The 16306-nt window shown below is 53.0% G+C and overlaps 1 protein-coding gene across 2 annotated transcripts; it reads left to right on the top strand.

Moving 5' to 3' along the window:
* Positions 1-1736: 1736 nt before the first annotated feature.
* Positions 1737-16064, top strand: STX6 (syntaxin 6). Of its 2 annotated transcripts, none has more exons than XM_069862689.1 (8): positions 1737-1785; positions 4465-4645; positions 5225-5308; positions 6872-6934; positions 9120-9242; positions 10527-10633; positions 12243-12341; positions 14288-16064. In XM_069862689.1, exons 1-8 carry the CDS (start codon positions 1751-1753, stop codon positions 14634-14636), a joined length of 1041 nt encoding a protein of 346 aa, XP_069718790.1. In that variant the 5' UTR covers positions 1737-1750; the 3' UTR covers positions 14637-16064. The 2 variants fall into 2 exon arrangements, with proteins under 2 accessions (XP_069718790.1, XP_069718791.1); XM_069862690.1 differs by having other exon boundaries at positions 12243-12337; positions 13904-14430.
* The last annotated feature ends 242 nt before the right edge of the window (positions 16065-16306 follow it).

Raw genomic sequence — 16306 nt, 5'->3', positions numbered from 1 at the left:
AATAGAAGGTCCTCACCCCGGCATGGACAGAAGCCAAGAGGCAAAGGGCTGTTCTAGCTCCACGACAGGGGGGAAAGAGGGAATAGGGGTTCCTCACCCCGGCATGGACAAGAGCCAAGAGCCAAAGGGCTGTTCTCTCTCCACGAGAAGGGGGAATGAGGGAACGGGGGGCAGGAGGGATGAGGGGTGTCCTCACCCTGGCATGGACAAGAGCCAAGAGCCAAAGGGCTGTTCTCACCCCATGAGAAGGGGGAAGGAGGGAATTGGGTGGTCCTCACTCCAGCACGGACAAAAGCCACGAGGCGAAGGGCTGTTCTCAGCCCTCGAGAGGGGGAATGAGGGAACACGGGTTCTCACCCGGGGAAGAAAACACGCCAAGAGGCAAAGGGCCGCTGCCGCCCCGCGGAAGGGAGAGGAGGAAGGAAGCGGTGCCTGCTGGTTCCCGGGGCAGGAAGGGCCGCGGCAGCACAGCAGACTGCCTGTCGCTCCCCCTTTCTTCCTCCCCAGCCGGGTGGGAACGCAGCCGGACACCCAGCCCGGGGCTGGAAAAGCCCTCGGGAGCGGGACCCCGCGACCCCAACCAGCGCCGGGCGGGGGGCACGGCGGAAGGGGCGTGATGTGAGGGAAGGGGCGTGGCCTGCCCGGGGGCGTGGCCAGACAGCACAACAGCTTCATGGAGGGGCGTGGCCTGTGGGTGAAGGGGCGAGGCTTAGCGGCGGATACTGCGGCTGGGAGGGGGCGTGGCCTGGACGGGGGCGTGGCCTGATTGGAAGCCATCTTGGGGAGGGGGCGTGGCCTGAGGGGCACGGTCCAACAGAATCATAGACTCATAGAATAACAGGAGTGGAATGATAGAATCCTAGAGTCATAGAATCACCAGGTTGGAAGAGACCCACCGGATCATGGAGTCCAACAATTCCCACCAATCACTAACCCATGTCCCTCAGCACCTCGGCCACCCGTGCCTTAAACCCCTCCAGGGAAGGGGACTCAACCCCCTCCCTGGGCAGCCTCTGCCAGTGCCCAATGACCCTTTCTGGGAAAAATATTTTCCTAATGTCCAGCTTAAATCTCCCCTGGCGGAGCTTGAGGCCATTCCCTCTCGTCCTGTCCCCTGTCCCTTGGGAGAAGAGCCCAGCTCCCTCTTCTCCACAACCTCCTTTCAGGGAGCTGGAGAGAGCAATGAGGTCTCCCCTCAGCCTCCTCTTCTCCAGGATAAACACCCCCAGCTCTCTCAGCCGCTCCTCTTGTTCTCCAGCCCCTTTCCCAGCTTCATTGCTCTTCTCTGGACTCGCTCCAGAGCCTCAACATCCTTCTTGTGGCGAGGGGCCCAGAACTGAACACAGGATTCGAGGAGCGGTCTCACCAGTGCCGAGTCCAGAGGGAGAAGAACCTCCCTGGACCTGCTGGCCACGCCTTTTCTGATCCAAGCCAAGATGCCATTGGCCTTCTTGGCCCCCTGGGCCCCTGCTGGCTCCTGTTCAACCAACACCCCCCAGGTCCTTCTCCTCCAGGCAGTTTCCAGCCAGCCTTCTCCTAGTCTGGAGCTGCTCAGGGTTGTTGTGCCCCAAGTGCATGTAGGTGTAGGGGGCGTGGCCTGATGGCGGTGGGCGTGGTCTGAAGCCGGGGGCGTGGCCTGGCTGAGAGACGCGCCCTGATTGGTCACTCCCCGCGGAGGGGGCGTGTCCTGCCGGGGGCGTGTCCCGCCGGGCCCGTGTCCCCGCGGTGGGTGGCGCGCGGCGGCAGCGCCATGTCGATGGAGGATCCCTTCTTCGTGGTGAAGGGGTGAGCGGCCGCCGCCGGGGACGAGCCCCGCGCCGCCGGGGGTCGGGGACGGGGGGCACCGGGGAGGGCGCTGGCGCGGCCCTAGGCCTGGGAGGTTGGGTGCAGGGCGCAGCAGCAGGGAGGCCCGAGGCGGGGTTGGGGGGGGGGGTCCCGGGGCTGAGGGGAGGCTGCGGCCTGGGCCCGGGTGAAGGCTGCGACCGAGGCGGGAGGGGACGGGGATTGTAATTCCTGTGCCCCTCGGAGCCGCTCTCCTCTCACCCCCCGCAGCACCCACCTGGGGAGTCCGGTGTCCGGTGCTGGAATCCCCCGCGTCGGGAGGGTGTGGAGCTGCTGGAGCGGGTCCAGGGGAGGCCGCGGGGGATGATCCGAGGGCTGGAGCCGCTTTGCGGTGAGGCCGGGCTGGGAGAGGTGGGGTTGTTCAGCCTGGAGGAGAGAAGGCTCCGGGGAGACCTTAGAGCAGCTTCCAGCGCTGAAAAGGGGCTTTTTACAAGGGAGTGTAGTGATAGGACAAAGGGGAATGGCTTTAAATTGGAAGGGAAAAGATTTAGATTAGACTTTGGGAAGAAATTTTTGTTGAGGACAGGGCCCAGGTTGCCCAGGGAGGCCGTGGCTGCCCCATCCCTGGAGGGGCTCAAGGCCAGGTTGGATTCAAGGCTTGGAGCCCCTGATCCAGCGGGAGGTGTCCCTGCCCATGGCAGGGGGTTGGAACTGGATGGGCTTTAAGGTCCCTTCCAACTGAAACCATTCTCTGATTTTAATTAAAACATTGAGAAGCATCTTAATCTCTACCAACCACCCAGGTTCTGCTGCAGCCGCTCACCTGCCCCACATGGCAGCACAAAAGTGCTGTGGGTGGGGAGCCCTGTCATGCTTTCCGGAGAGGTTCCCGCTCCCAGCGTTAATTATTACCCAGCAGGTTGGGGTGGAAGGAGCTGGTGGTGGAGCCACCAGCATTGCATTTAGTTTGCCTTCCTGGTGTTTGCAACTCCTCCTGTCGGAGGACATCCAGTTCTGCTTCAAATTCCTGCCTGGGTACATCCCCCAAAACTTCTGCTGGCAAACAGTGGAGGGAACAAAGCTCGCCAGATCCTCAGTGTGGGCTGCTGACTTTATGGCACTCGATGTGGCAGACTCAGAGCCGGGGGTTTGCAAGATGAGGAGGAACATGCAGACGTTGTCACTGTCTACAACTATCTGAAAAGAGGTTGTAGAGAGGTGGGTGTTGGTGTCTTCTCCCAAGTGATGGGTGATAGGATGAGAGGGAATGGCCTCAAGTTGTGCCAAGGGAGGTTCAGACTGGACAGCTGAAAAAAATTTCTTCACTGAAAGGTTTCTCGGGCACTGGCAGAGGCTGCCCAGGGAGGTGGTCGAGTCCCCATCCCTGCAGGTATTTAAAAGATGGGTGGATGAGGTGCTTAGGGATATCACAGAATCACTAGGTTGGAAAAGACCCACAGGATCATCAAGTCCAGCCATTCCTATCAAATATGGTTCAGTAGTGGACAAGTACAGATGGGCTTGATGATCTCAAAGGTCTTTTCAGACCTAGTGGTTCTATGATTCTGTGCATCAAGGCGCTGAGAAACTGCGCCTTAGACAGCTTTGAACAGTCGCCTGGAGCAGAAAATTGATCTGGGGCTACAAGGGCAATAGTGCCAGCATAAGAGAGGGAACAGTACTGAGGAGGACCAAGCATCAGGGTACTGAGAGACTGCACCTTAGACATCAAAGTTGCATACTTCAGGCTGTGGTGTAACAAAGAGAGCAGCAGTCCTGGCACCCCTGCTGGGTGCAGGCCCAGTTAATCTGTCCTGGGCTCCGTCTGCTGATAACAATCTCTTCTTCACTGGAAACAAGCTCCTGCACCTTTTATGGATCCTGTGTGCAAGCTCTTGGGCTCATGGTAGCCCCTTTCTCACCAGCAAAGCCTGGTCTTGTCTCCGTCCCTCTTCCTGGCTCCCTTGGAGCGTGGAGGAGCGGTTCACAGCTCAGGATTACAGAGTTTGTAAATATAGGTACCCACACCAATGAAGCGTGACCCAGACTTACAGACCAGCTTGGCCCAAGCCATCGGAGCAGCGTTCAGTACTGTCAGCAAAGCCTCCCTTCCTAGGCTGTGAATTCACTTGTCTCCAAAAAGCTTAGAGCAGCAGAAAAGACTTCTGTTCCCTAAGCCAGCGTGGTGGAACTGAGTATTTTTTAAATGCCGAATTAAAATAAACAGCGCTGCATGCAACAGTCTGCCTGGCTGTATTGTGAGGAGGGTTCCTGTAAAGTCTCTGTGCCCTTGGGGTACCTTACGTAGGTAGGGTACCTTACGTAGGTAGTCGAGAGTCCTCAGAAGAAAGCTGTTGAGAGGAATGCAAAAGATTAAATGCCAAAGAGCTGCCTTGTTGAGACTGACACCTGACAGAAACCTCCCCTAAACACACAGGTCCCTTCAGTAACAGCCGTCCTGTAAGTTGTTGCTGCTCAGCGCTTTGTGCTGCAGCAAGAGACAGGATTGTCCAGCAGGAATGGCGAATCCTTATTTTACAAAATAAACTAAAAATTGAAGGGAAGACGTTTGAGAGAAAGCTGTGCTTCCCTGCTCGTCTGGACACGGGGCTGTCCCACCACGAGTGCTGCAGAGCCACTGATGGTAGTCCCTTTGCTTCCCTTTATTCACCCCTGCTGCAGGGAGGTGCAGAAAGCTGTGAACACCGCCCAAGGGCTCTTCCAGAGGTGGACAGAGCTCTTGCAAGATCCCTCCATTGCCACAAGAGAAGAAATTGACTGGACCACTAATGAGCTCAGGAATAACCTGCGGAGCATTGAGTGGGACTTGGAAGACTTGGATGAAACGATTAATATCCTTTCTGTGGTCCTTGGGGTGTGCAGGTCCCAAGTTGTACTAAGTAGCCAAGTGCCAGTGCTGGGCAGTACTTACTTTTTGCAGAAATCAGGGCTATTTGGGATTGAATTTTGCATTTACACCAGCTTTTCCCAAACGGCAAATGAAAAATTAAGGCAAGTGCATTCAGTAAAAGGGTTTTCCTTTCCCCTTATTGTTTTCCTTTTGACAAGGTATATTCTAAGATGCTTTGTTCTGGAAAGCCTATTGTGTTGTATGGATTGGGGTTTCTGTGTAGTCAGTCGTACTCTAGGCTGGCTTCCAGAATTTCTTTTCCCTTGTGTTTGTCTGAAAGCATCGCACAGCATCAGAGAACCAAAAAAGGGGAAAGAGAAGCCTCACACACATGTGTACTGCTCAGGGAATTCCTGCCATGGCTTTTTTTTCCTCCAGTGTTTCCTACTTTGCTAATCAAATTTTGGGAAAAGGCACAGCGTGATAGTCACTTGGTAGTCGCCCGCAGCGGCACGCTTGAGGTTTGTGTCTCTGCGTGTACCCAAAACCGCTAACAGGGATTCCTTGACTCGTGGCCTACGCATCGTTGAGGCAAATCCACGGAAATTCAACCTCGATGCGACGGAGCTGGGTATCAGGAAAGCCTTCATCACCAGCACACGGCAGGTGGTCAGGGTAAGGAACGCGATGGAAGGTGAGGGGTTGATTCAGTGCTTCAGAAAACCTCGTGGCCATTTCCACATGCAAGTGGGGAGCAGAGAATAAACCTGCTACCTGCTCTCTGGAGCTTCCTCCTCTTCCCTCCTGGCTACCCAGACAGGTTTGGGGTTGCGGGAGTGCATGATGAACCCTCCTTTGCTGCTGCTGCCCCTTGGGGTTTCACACCTCACTTAGAACAGCGAGCCTGGGAACCTGTCAGAACTGGGAAGGAAGAGCAAAGACCCCGCTGCGATGCAGGGGTGGCTGGAACCTCCCTTCAGAGCTGAAGGAAGTTGAGACTGTCCTGTACTTTTGTAGATCTAGTACTTAAAAACAGAATCCACTTTGAACACCAGCAGATGGTTAAAGCCCAGCAGAATTGATGCGGTGACTTCAACTTCCTACCACTACAAAACCATCCAAACAACCACTAGATTTATTTTTAACTCGGAAAAGATTTTTTTTTAGTTTAAACTCACATTTCAGAAGCAAAAGGAGGATTTTAACAAGTTGGTGGTAATAAATAGAGAAGAAACATCTTCCCAAAAAACTTCACTGCCTGGTAACAAGCTGCTAGTTGAAGAAGTTTTCTCCCTATTAATAGATACGTGGAGTGTAGCTCGGTTCCTGCTGTCCCTCATGACTTTGATGCTCCTTCTTCACAGAATGCGTTGCTGTGGCTGGCAGCAAGCTTGTTACCGTACCTGCAGTCCTGTGGTCTGGATGCAGTTCCGAAGGCTTGCTGCCTGGGAACTGATCCCAAAACCACACTGGCCCCAGGTAGCAGGCGTGTGCTCCCTGCCTTGCCCTCAGTGTAGTCCACTCCCAAACGGGCAGGATCGGGCAAGCCCGCTCTCCGGTCCTCTTTTTTCCTGGCTGAAAACTGCTGGCTAATGGGTTTTGGAGCAGCATCTCTTACTGTTAAATTAAATTCATTAGTGGTATTGTGGGATCTGGTGCTCTTAGGTGATGTATTACATGTCTCTGAAGAGTAAAACACACCTAAACGTTCTGCTGACATCAGAACTGTGCTGGTGGGTCAACCCGTGCTAATCTACCTTATAAAAACTAGACTGCTTTACCTTGTGATGAGGAGCCTTCTGCGGGTAGCGTTCTTCTACAGGAACTCAACAGCAAATCTTAACTGATAAAAGAGACAATGTAGTCAGATAGGACGCCACAGGATGGGAAATATAAAACCAAATGGCTCTTCCTTAGATCTGTCAAAGGGAACACTGGTTTAGTATCAAACAAATCAAAGTTTTTCTGGCTGTAGTGGAGCAAAATGAGCAGGAAAGAAAGAATATATCCAAAGTTTCCCATTGCTGCTTATTCTCACGTTAGTAAAACAATGAACTGTGGTGAAGTTTTCTACAACGCTCTTTCAGGCTCTTCAACACCATACATTTTAAAACCAAGCTTCCCTTCCCTCCGTCCCTCTAAAGAAGCCTTGCTGGCTATTGACAGCCCTGTCGTGCTGAAACTGCCCCTCACCTCAAATCCAACGCTCACATACTACTTCTTTTGTTGAACAAACAGGAAATGAAGGATCAGATGTCAAACTCCTCTGTGCAAGCTCTGGCTGAAAGGAGAAGCAGACAGGTGAGAACCAGAAACGGGCAAGTTAAGTGAATGCAGTGGCTGTTTGGTACTTTAAGAAGAGAAGAGGATTTTTCAGCTCTAGCAGCTGTTGTCTTAAGGTATATGTTAGGTGAAACTTCCATTTTCACTTACTCTTGAGGCCCCACATTGAATGTGTAGTGTGTAGCGTAGATCAAAATGGTGTAAAAGCTGTAATTGCAATGTATATCCCTTCGATAGCCCGTTCCCTTAAAATCCTTTGTTCTGGGAAGAGGCTTGCACGCTGCAGCAAAGCTGTGTGTTTGAACTGTGTCTGTTTTGCTGACCAGCTCTCTCGGGCACGTTGCTACCACCCTCTTCCAAGCCCGTCTCTCAAAGCCGTAAGTCAGCACTCGCCATCTGTCTCTGTCTTCAGCTCTGGTTGTGTACAACGGTCAGTGTTGCATCATCCTGTGGAAAGGGGAATCTCCCTTCTCCTCGGGGGGAACAGGCTCAGAATCCACATCAGTGAATGTAATCCTGCACTCTGCTGTATTTAGGAGCCAAGATGCTGCAATATCCTTTCACACAGCTGCTTCTCGTAATAGTTAGCTGTGTAAGAAGATGGAAGAAGCTCAAAGAGTCTCAGGTTGTCGCACTTGTAATCTAAGGAATAGAAATAGATGCGGCTTTTGCGCTCTCCTGGCAGATGGGGTGGCTGTAAGGAGATCTCGGAGCTGACTTCCAGAGCTGCCTCAGTAAAAGCTGGTGTGCGGTTCATACAAGGAACTTATCTGACTGCATCAATCTTGGCACTTGAGGCAAAAATGACAAACTGCAACAAGCTGCTGGGAAGCCCAGAGCTGATTGCTGAGCTTGTTATAGGGTTAATTAATGTGCTTGGCAAACACTCAAAGAAGCGAAGTCCCTTGTACCCTTGCTCAGACAAGTCTGTAGCTGTCTCTGCATTTCACTGCTTGCCTTTGCATGAAGTTCCTGTTGGCTGCAGGACACCGTGTGGTCCAGCTCACACGGCTACATCTGGTCAGGAAAGGTGACTTCCTCGTGTCGTCTTCCTCTCCCTTCCCCAGCCCCTCACCTTCCCTCCAGACCTCAAAGCTTGTGCTGAGCTGGGCTGTAGCAGGTTTTCAGCGTGTCTCTGTCACTGCTAGTGACCCTGACCTTTGTGGGCTGAGGCTGGCAAACAGGCCATTCTGTTGAAGCTGCAGCAAGACTATTTAAAACCATGTTAAAATAAGCAGTAGCTGCGCTTGATGTGAACTGAAGAGAACCAGGAGCTGGTCAGTGTCTCAGGGCAGACAAAGCGAGATGTCCTGCTGGCTTCCTGCACAGTTGTCCCGTCAGCTTTCCTCACCCCTCCCTGAACCTCATAAGGCAGGTGGACCATAGAGATCATCTTCTATTTAGCAGCCTGATCATTGTTTTGCTGTTCTTCACAAATACTCAGTCGTCCTTTCCTGCCCACGAACAGAAGCTGCAAGGCAGTCTCCTGTAAGTTCAGCCTCACCTTCCTGCTGGTGGGCAGAGCTCCCCACACCATTCGTAGTGCTGCAGGGTGCAGCTCCTCACCTGCAGGCCATGTTCATCCTCCGGTATCTGTTGCTCTCGTCATACCCATTCCAGGGAGCAGATTTACTCAGCAGGAAAGCCACATCTCTGCTGGCTTTGCGCAAGCTTCCCTGGTTGGGTTGTAGACCAGGTAGCAAGTGTAATCTTGTATGCCAGAGGAGCAGGTAGCCTGAATCAAAGAACAGGAGCCTACAACACTGCTGTGGTTATATACTGTCCACTATTTACTGTCAGCTCACTGGTTAAGTACTTTTATCCAGCCCCTCTTAAGCCCGTTATTAGTAGCATAGTGTTCAGTTTGAGCTATACATCTGTTAACACAATATATTGAGATACTTTCCAGCTTACCAGCAGACCTTCGCTAGTCCTTTGTGCTCTGCATACGCTGACTGTCAGTCGTACTCGTGCTGCTGGAGAGGAATATCAGCAGTATTGGGCTACAGAGGCTTCCAGGCTGGTGTTTTGGCCTTGCATTGGATCATGACAGCACTCTGGCTGGGGAGCAATAGAGCAGGAGGAAAAGGATGTTGTGTGCATGTGTACACGAGCGTTGCCTCATCTGCCTTCCCCCTGCGCCCTGCAGACAGGCCATGAGCAGACGCAAGGGTGTTGTTAAGGACTCTCTGCATCTGTTTAGGCGCTCCTGGGAGAAAGCGGGAGTCAGAGTTGGAGCTCTGGAGCTGACAAATACAGCCGTCTGGACCGGGACCTGCAATTAGCAAATTCACACTTCATCGAGGAGCAGCAAGCTCAACAACAGGTAGGGCAGCTGGTACCACGCGGACTGAATAGCTTTGCCTGCCAAATGGCAACCAAGGGGACAAGGTACAGGCTGCAAGAGCCAAAAAAGTCCAGTCCTTGGCTGGTCTGGATGCAGGAGCTTGACAGCTTTCCTCTTTGTTTGCCGTGGATACCTGTGCATGCGTTTCCTCTACAGCGCAGCTTTGGATGCATCTTAGAGTAGAGATTTTAAAGCTTGAGGTTTGCTTCTGCCCTACCCAGAAGGCAAACAAGGTGATCTGGAAGATGTAGCACGCTAAGCTTTAATACGGCAAGGATTGCTGAATTCCTTGGAAGAGTAGAAGCACTGCAGTCAAGAAGATTGCTTGTTGCTCTTGCGCAACTTCCCCTTGGCTTAAAAAGTGAACTGATGTTTGCTGTTGTTTTTGTGCATCTTCATCAGAACAGGCTGGGAGCAGGAGCACGTGCCTGCTTCCTTTTCCTGCCTTTGTCAACATGAGATTCGTGAGAAAGCCTGTGCGTGCGAGGGCTTTGCGAGAACCCTGGCAAGGTCCTTCCCCCACCACTGGGAAATTCGTCTGGAGGAGCATACGGGCAGCAGCCCACCCAGACACAGGCCTTTAAACAGGCAGCTTCTTGGAGGTGGCAAACGCTGCTTGAGCTCCTGACCCGCGATGCCACCCTGGCTTTTAGATGGGTTTTACCTAGTGACTCTAGGAAGATAAATAGATTCAGAAGTAGGTAACTAGGGTAAATCTAATCCTTAGCATGACTGTGCCCTGAAAATGACTTAAAACATCAGCAGACCTATTCCTTTAGCACATTCTGAGCCAAGCTTGCTATTTTTAGCTCTAGAAGCATCAACAGGCTTTTACTCACATTAACACTTGGTTAGCTGGAGCACGTTCCAGGTTGTGTTTCCCAGGCAGGGCATCATCGTGGCTCCCTGATTCCTGCTGCCACGCGTCCTGCAGGCAGGGAGGCTTGTGGAGGTTTCCTTGACCAGGCCCTGTGGTTTTCAAGAGTCATTTTAGCAGTGGGTACAGCAGGGAAGGGAGGGACATGGAGGCTGGATTTACAGGGAGATAAGGAGGATGTGCTGCAGGGATGCCACGCTGGGCAGGCCATCACCTTTCCAGCATTTCTTAGGAACACTGTCCTCAATCCTGGTCTGTGCCCAGGCCCTGCAGCTGACGTGGGCTGAGCAGCCAGCGTCTGCCCACCAGATCATCTGGCTCCGACCCAGCTGCTGGAGGTGGCAGACCTGTAATGAATTTCTGGTTTCCCTTCTCTTTGGCCCCAGTTGATTGTGGAGCAGCAAGATGAGCAGTTGGAGCTGGTCTCTGGCAGCATTGGGGTGCTGAAGAACATGTCCCAGCGCATTGGCGGCGAGCTGGAGGAGCAAGCAGTGTAAGTGTGAGACACGGCACCAAAAACTCAGCGTGGGGCTGGCAGCAGCACAGCATGGGGGCCTCACACACTTATCGCCACCCCTGTTAGGGCCTTGGATTTTCTAGTCCCTCAGCCAGCATCTCCTAGCCGGCCTTTACTTTTAGTAGAGAGCATTTCCAAGGATCCAACCACAGTTTCTTTCATTTGAAAGCCTGCACCTAGCTGCCAGGTTACCTTTCTTTCTCTCTCTCCTTTTTATGCGCTCCCCCTCGGGCATGCAGTTACCTCCTTGGCTTCAGGCAGCCAGCAGTGCCAAACGGATGAGGGGAGGTGCTGTGGGATGGGGAGACTGAGCACTTCCCACTCCACAGAGTTTTGTGCTGGCCCTTGATAGCTGCTTGACCCGGGAGCTCTTGGCTCTGCCCTGCCACTCTGAAGCATGCAGCACAGAGCTGCTATTCATACTTAAAAGTTAAAAATAACCCTCACCCACGCAAGGGGTTAAAGGGTAGCTCACAAAGTCATTTGCATCTACCATTTACATATAAATTAGATTTCTTTCCCAATGCAATGTCCTTTGCAAACAAGTGCATAAAGTTTCCAGTTGTGCAGACTAACAGCTACCGCTTCAAGAGAGACTTGTTGAAGCTTCAAGAGAGACTTGTTGAAGGGTTCGTGCCAAAAAAAAAAATGGCTGATAGGAAACTGGAGGGCTGTGTCCCTTGTGATGTCTCCTTTGATGGAGGGGAAGAACTTTAAACCTACCTCCTGTACGAAGTCTTGCAGTCTTGCTGCATGAGGGTCCTCTGCTGTCACAGAAGCACATTAATGTGTTGTGTCTGGCTCCAGATGATCTCATAACCCATCAGTGCTTGCTAGGCAGTAGCAGATACCTACTGCAGTGAGTTTTTGACAACTCTTTCCCCATTGAATGAAGGTTAACAAGCGCTCTAGAACTCCAAATGAGGGAAACTGTTCTTGTAAACATATTGAGCTATAAATTCCCACTGGCTAAAGATGATTGAATAGGTACCTTAATTCTGGACCTGCTCATTTCTCCTCAAATGGGTTCTTGGCACTGGCAGAGCACAGCTTTGGGAATGCTTTCAGATCCATTACAGTTGCTGCGTGGAGGAAGTAGAGGGGTAACTTCCATGCAGAGCTTAAAAAGCACCTTAAAAGCAAAGGCAAGTCCAATTCCTGCTTGATACATGACCAGTACAAGATTTTAGCTTCAGCTGCAAGCCCTGAACAAGAAAATAGGTTTAAAGTCCAAGCTAGCACCTTGATCTATCTAATCAGTCTCTGCTAATCACAGATTATAAATGAGACTTTCCTCTTAAAAGGAGAAAAAAACCCCACTCCTCACCTTGCAGGGGTATGCAGAGCTCCCCCTACGCAGCAGGGGGACCAGTCCGACAGGAGTCCCAGATGGGTTCCCACCTTCCACCAAAGCAGAGCTGCTGCTTCAGCAGGACATTTCCCCCCCCATGAGAGCTTTCAGGGGACCAGGGCAAGTTGTGTTTCTCCACCAAGGTGTGATACACCGATCCCATCAGTGCTTTGATCAGTGCGTGTGATCAGGCCTTGCCACTTGCTGATGACTGTCGTGCTTCTTTGTCCCTAGGATGCTGGATGACTTCTCCCACGAGTTAGATAGCACTCAGTCACGGCTGGATAACGTCATGAAGAAGCTCGCCAAAGTGTCTCACATGACAAGCGGTAGGTCCTGGGAAGTGGGATCCAGCCCTGGGAAGGGAGAGACAAACTCTTGGATCTTAGCGCTGGGACGCGATGTGCTCCCAGCCACCGACAGCCCAGACCCAAGCGCAGGGCAGGCAGCAGCTCTTTGTGCTTAAAAAAAGAGGGGAAGGCTTCCAAGCCCTGCAACTGCTCCTGCCCAGACACTGCTCCGCAGCTCATCCTCTGCCTTTGTTTTATTTACAGATACCTTTCTATTTATGCTGCTAGTGCCACAGTGGGAAAATCCCCCTCTGGATGGTGGGTGGGGAAGCTCTGCAGCCTCCTGCTCTGCTGCAGTTTCCCGGGCTGCCTGCTGAGCAAAAACTTTCAAGGTGCCATAAAACACTCGGCACCGTGAGTGGCTTCCCCTGCAGGGAATGCTCACTTTGGCAGGCCCCTTCCTAATTCCCACCTGCCCTCGAGCTGCTGGCGCCTGCGGGACGCGGGGCTGTTGTCGGTCAGATATATCTCTCAGCTGGCGGAGGAAAGAGGCGATTTCTGCACCAAGTGGGAGGCCGAGCCCATGAGAAAAGTCCTTATAAGGCTGTGCGTGAAGCTGGTGGGCTGGCAGGGCGCCACGAGCAGAGCAAACAGGAAGCCCTGCGTGCCTGCCGGGAAGTCCCCCGCCACCGCTTGCCTCTCCCCGGTGGTCACCTCCTCCGTTACCCCAACCGCGGGTGCCAGCAACACGTTGAGAGGAGAAATGTTCCTGCTCTGCAGGATTAGGCTGGCGGCGGCATTCACGGCGTTGTGGAAATGCAACCCTAGAGAGACCGTTTGGAGTGCTGACGGTGCACTTTGGGTCTCCAGTAGCAACATAACCACTGGCAAACCTTGCATAGCTCCCCTTTCCTCTGGGAAAAATGCTTCCGTCGTTGCAGAGTGCCTCTGGTGGTTTTCAAAGAGCATTTCTGCTATCGCCCATGCTGGGGCTTTTCCTGGGATAGCTGCCATGCTCAGAGTCAGGGGCGCCGGCAGCCCTGTCCGTCGCCTCGCAGAGGCTTGATTTCATCGCAGACGTAGCCACGGACAGATAGCAGCTCTTGGAGATGATGCAGCATTGAGCTTCTGCAGAGCATACCCAGGGCCAGCGACATGGAAAGACGTCTAGGGGAGAGCTTATTCCTGGCACTCTTCTAAGAGGAGCTGCCACAAGCTCTTCCTGGCAGAGCTCTTTCAGGCAGCTTTCATCAAATGAAATTCCTCTAGCAAACAGGTTGCTCTATGAACAAGCAGCAATACACAGCAGCTCCCTGCTTGTTCCTCTCAATTGCTTTTGAACTGGTTTATCAAATCTATTTGAACTTGGTTGTTGAGAAGCCTCAGAATTCCCACAGTTGTCCTCAAAACCGGGTATATCCTGGAGGCAAAACGCTGTCACCCCATGAGCTGCAGTGGGGCGTGTTGCCAAAGGAGCTGTTGCTTTGGCTTTTTCTGCCTTCTTTAAGCTCAAATTGGACTCCTAGCAGTACAGCAAAGAAGAGCTCTCCCCCTATTTTCCATCTCTGTTAAAGCAGGAAGACTGACACTTCCTTTTTCTTCCAGATCGACGGCAGTGGTGTGCAATTATTGTCCTCTTCGTCATCTTGCTAGTGGTGCTCATCCTGTTTTTCGTCCTGTGACGGACTGAACTTCCTCGGATGCCCCTTCCCCGCCCCTTCGTCCCCGTAGCACGGGGAAATTAAACTCTCACCATTTCCGTCCGCCCACAGAGGTCTCCGATAAGAAAACCCACACCCAGCTCTCACCGTTCTCCTCCAAGGACCATGGCTCCACTCTGCTGATGTCTCACCTGGCCCTGGGGAGAGGGGTTGGAGGACTGGAGCTGCCTCCTCCCCCGGTGTGGTGCCCTGCGGACCTGGACTCCAGGTCTGGACCTTGGCAGCTGGAAGGGGCCTTGACCCCCGTGCTTCCACCCCACGCAGGTAGGAGCCGGTTGCAGCGGTCCCAGCTCACCTGTGGTCGGATGCGGACGCAGAGCAGCGAGCCCTGGGGAGGACGGGACGGCAGGGAGGAATTAATGATTTCACTGAGCATTACAAACCACCCCGCCAGCCCACGGGTGCTTGCCAGCCAAAAGCTCCGTGCCGCTGACCACGGTGAGTCTGCAGCAGAGCGTTCGCACCCCGTGCCCTGCGGCAGAAAGCTTCGTGCAAGTCAGCTGGAGGGTGCAGCGTCCTCCCACCGATGGCCGCCTGCGATTAGAAACCCGAGAGCTTTAAACTTGGGTTGTTGGTGCACGCTGAAAGCTGGCAAACAATCGTTAGCTGGAGGGTGAGTTTCTTAAAGCTTCTAAAATTGCCTCCTTCGTTGTACAAGCCTCTAAAGCTCATTGACTGATGCTTTCTTTGCCCTTGTATAACTGCTTGTGTTTAACAGCTGCTTCTCTTTGGCAAGTGATTTGTCAGGTCTAAAATAACTTATTTTTTTTAAGGAAAAAAAAAAACTCTAAAGATTTTTTGATGACCGTTTGAGCCACGTTCTCTCTGCGGGTGCACGACCCTCATTGTCAAAGGAATGGGGCTCAAGTATGTGTTCTCAGAGCATATGAACTTGTAAATAGGATGTATTAATTTTTCCCAGCCTCTATTTTTTTGGACGCCTGTGTTGTGAGCAGCCAAAAGGCAGGAGATTGAAAGCTAGTCTTGTTTCGGTATTACTTCCCAGTCCTTTTGTTACCTTGGAGTTGTTTGTTACTCGAGCTGTCTCAACAGTCCTGGATAGCCCAGTTGTCCCCCTCGTACAGTAAATGAGGTGTTAGCCAGGGGCTCGATGCCCAAATGTGGTGAAGAAAGCTCATCCTGGCGGTATCGCTCAGGAGAAACGCGGGCCAGGGGTTTGTGCTTCAAACACCAATTGCAGGAATACGGGGTGACTCTTCAGGAAAGCAAAAACGATTTCTTGCTTAAGTCTGCTCCCATTTATAAGTTGCAAACACCAAAAGACTTGGGACAGGCTGGCTTATGCCTCCCATCTGGGTCTCAGCTGGGCCTGGGGGAGGAAGTTAATTGGTGCTGATGCTAAGACGTCTGCTGAAATTGCAAATCGCCCCTGAAAATTGTCCTCCCCGAGCAGGAAGCTCACCAGCAGACAGCTCTACCTCTGGGATACTTAGCCCGGATGGAACACTCCTCCCCACCACATTTGTGGCTCCCTTCAAAGCGGCTGCGTGATCCGCTGTCCTGCTAAGAGGCGCCGGGTGCCGACAGCCAGCGGCACTGTGCCTTCCGCAGCCGGGGGCTGAGACCGCGCTCCCTGCCAGGCCCGGGCGGCTGCTCTCGTTAACGCACACGTGCCCTCTGTGCTCTTTATCCTTGCAGAGCACCTCCGTTCTTTCGCTTATGCTGCAACAAGTACGCAGCGTCTCCTCTCCAGGGCTGGCCGCCACGGTCTCTGTGCGGCTCCTTGGGCATAAATACCTCTCCAAGAGCAGGTTCCTGGCAGCACGAGTCCGACAGGGGAGCCAGTACTCGCACGCCTCCAGTCCCGGCGCTGCTTTCAGCGTGGTTGTGCATCCTCCGGGAACGACTCCCTCGTGCGTCCGGCACTGTCCGAGGGCGGCCCAGCTGCTGGCATCACCACAAGCCACCAAACTGTCTTTGGTCCTTTTCCTGTGTACATGTGCTTTTTCTGTTATTGGTGGTGCCCCTCTCTATAACACTAAATAAACACTTTGCTGCTGCCTGGCGCGGCGCAGCAGACATCACCAGGTGTTCCTGCAGTGACCCTTGCTCGGGGACAAGCGGCGGGGCAGGGGGGGGATCTCCTGGCGCTGCCTAGCAGGAAGATCTCCCACCAGCATCCGCTGAGCATCACCCTCCTGGCTTTTAAGGCGTAAACAGCAACCACGGTTTCTGGGGTTCCCTCTGTGCGATGTGGGGACGCTGCAGGCAGCTGCTGCCCAGATGTGGGGACGCTGCAGGCAGCTGCTGCCCAGATGTGGGGGCA

The sequence above is a fragment of the Phaenicophaeus curvirostris genome, chromosome 8, assembly GCF_032191515.1.
Source record: "Phaenicophaeus curvirostris isolate KB17595 chromosome 8, BPBGC_Pcur_1.0, whole genome shotgun sequence".
Classification (NCBI taxonomy): domain Eukaryota; kingdom Metazoa; phylum Chordata; class Aves; order Cuculiformes; family Cuculidae; genus Phaenicophaeus; species Phaenicophaeus curvirostris.
Note: the sequence above shows the minus strand (reverse complement) of the source record. Positions and strands in the feature narration are given on the sequence as shown.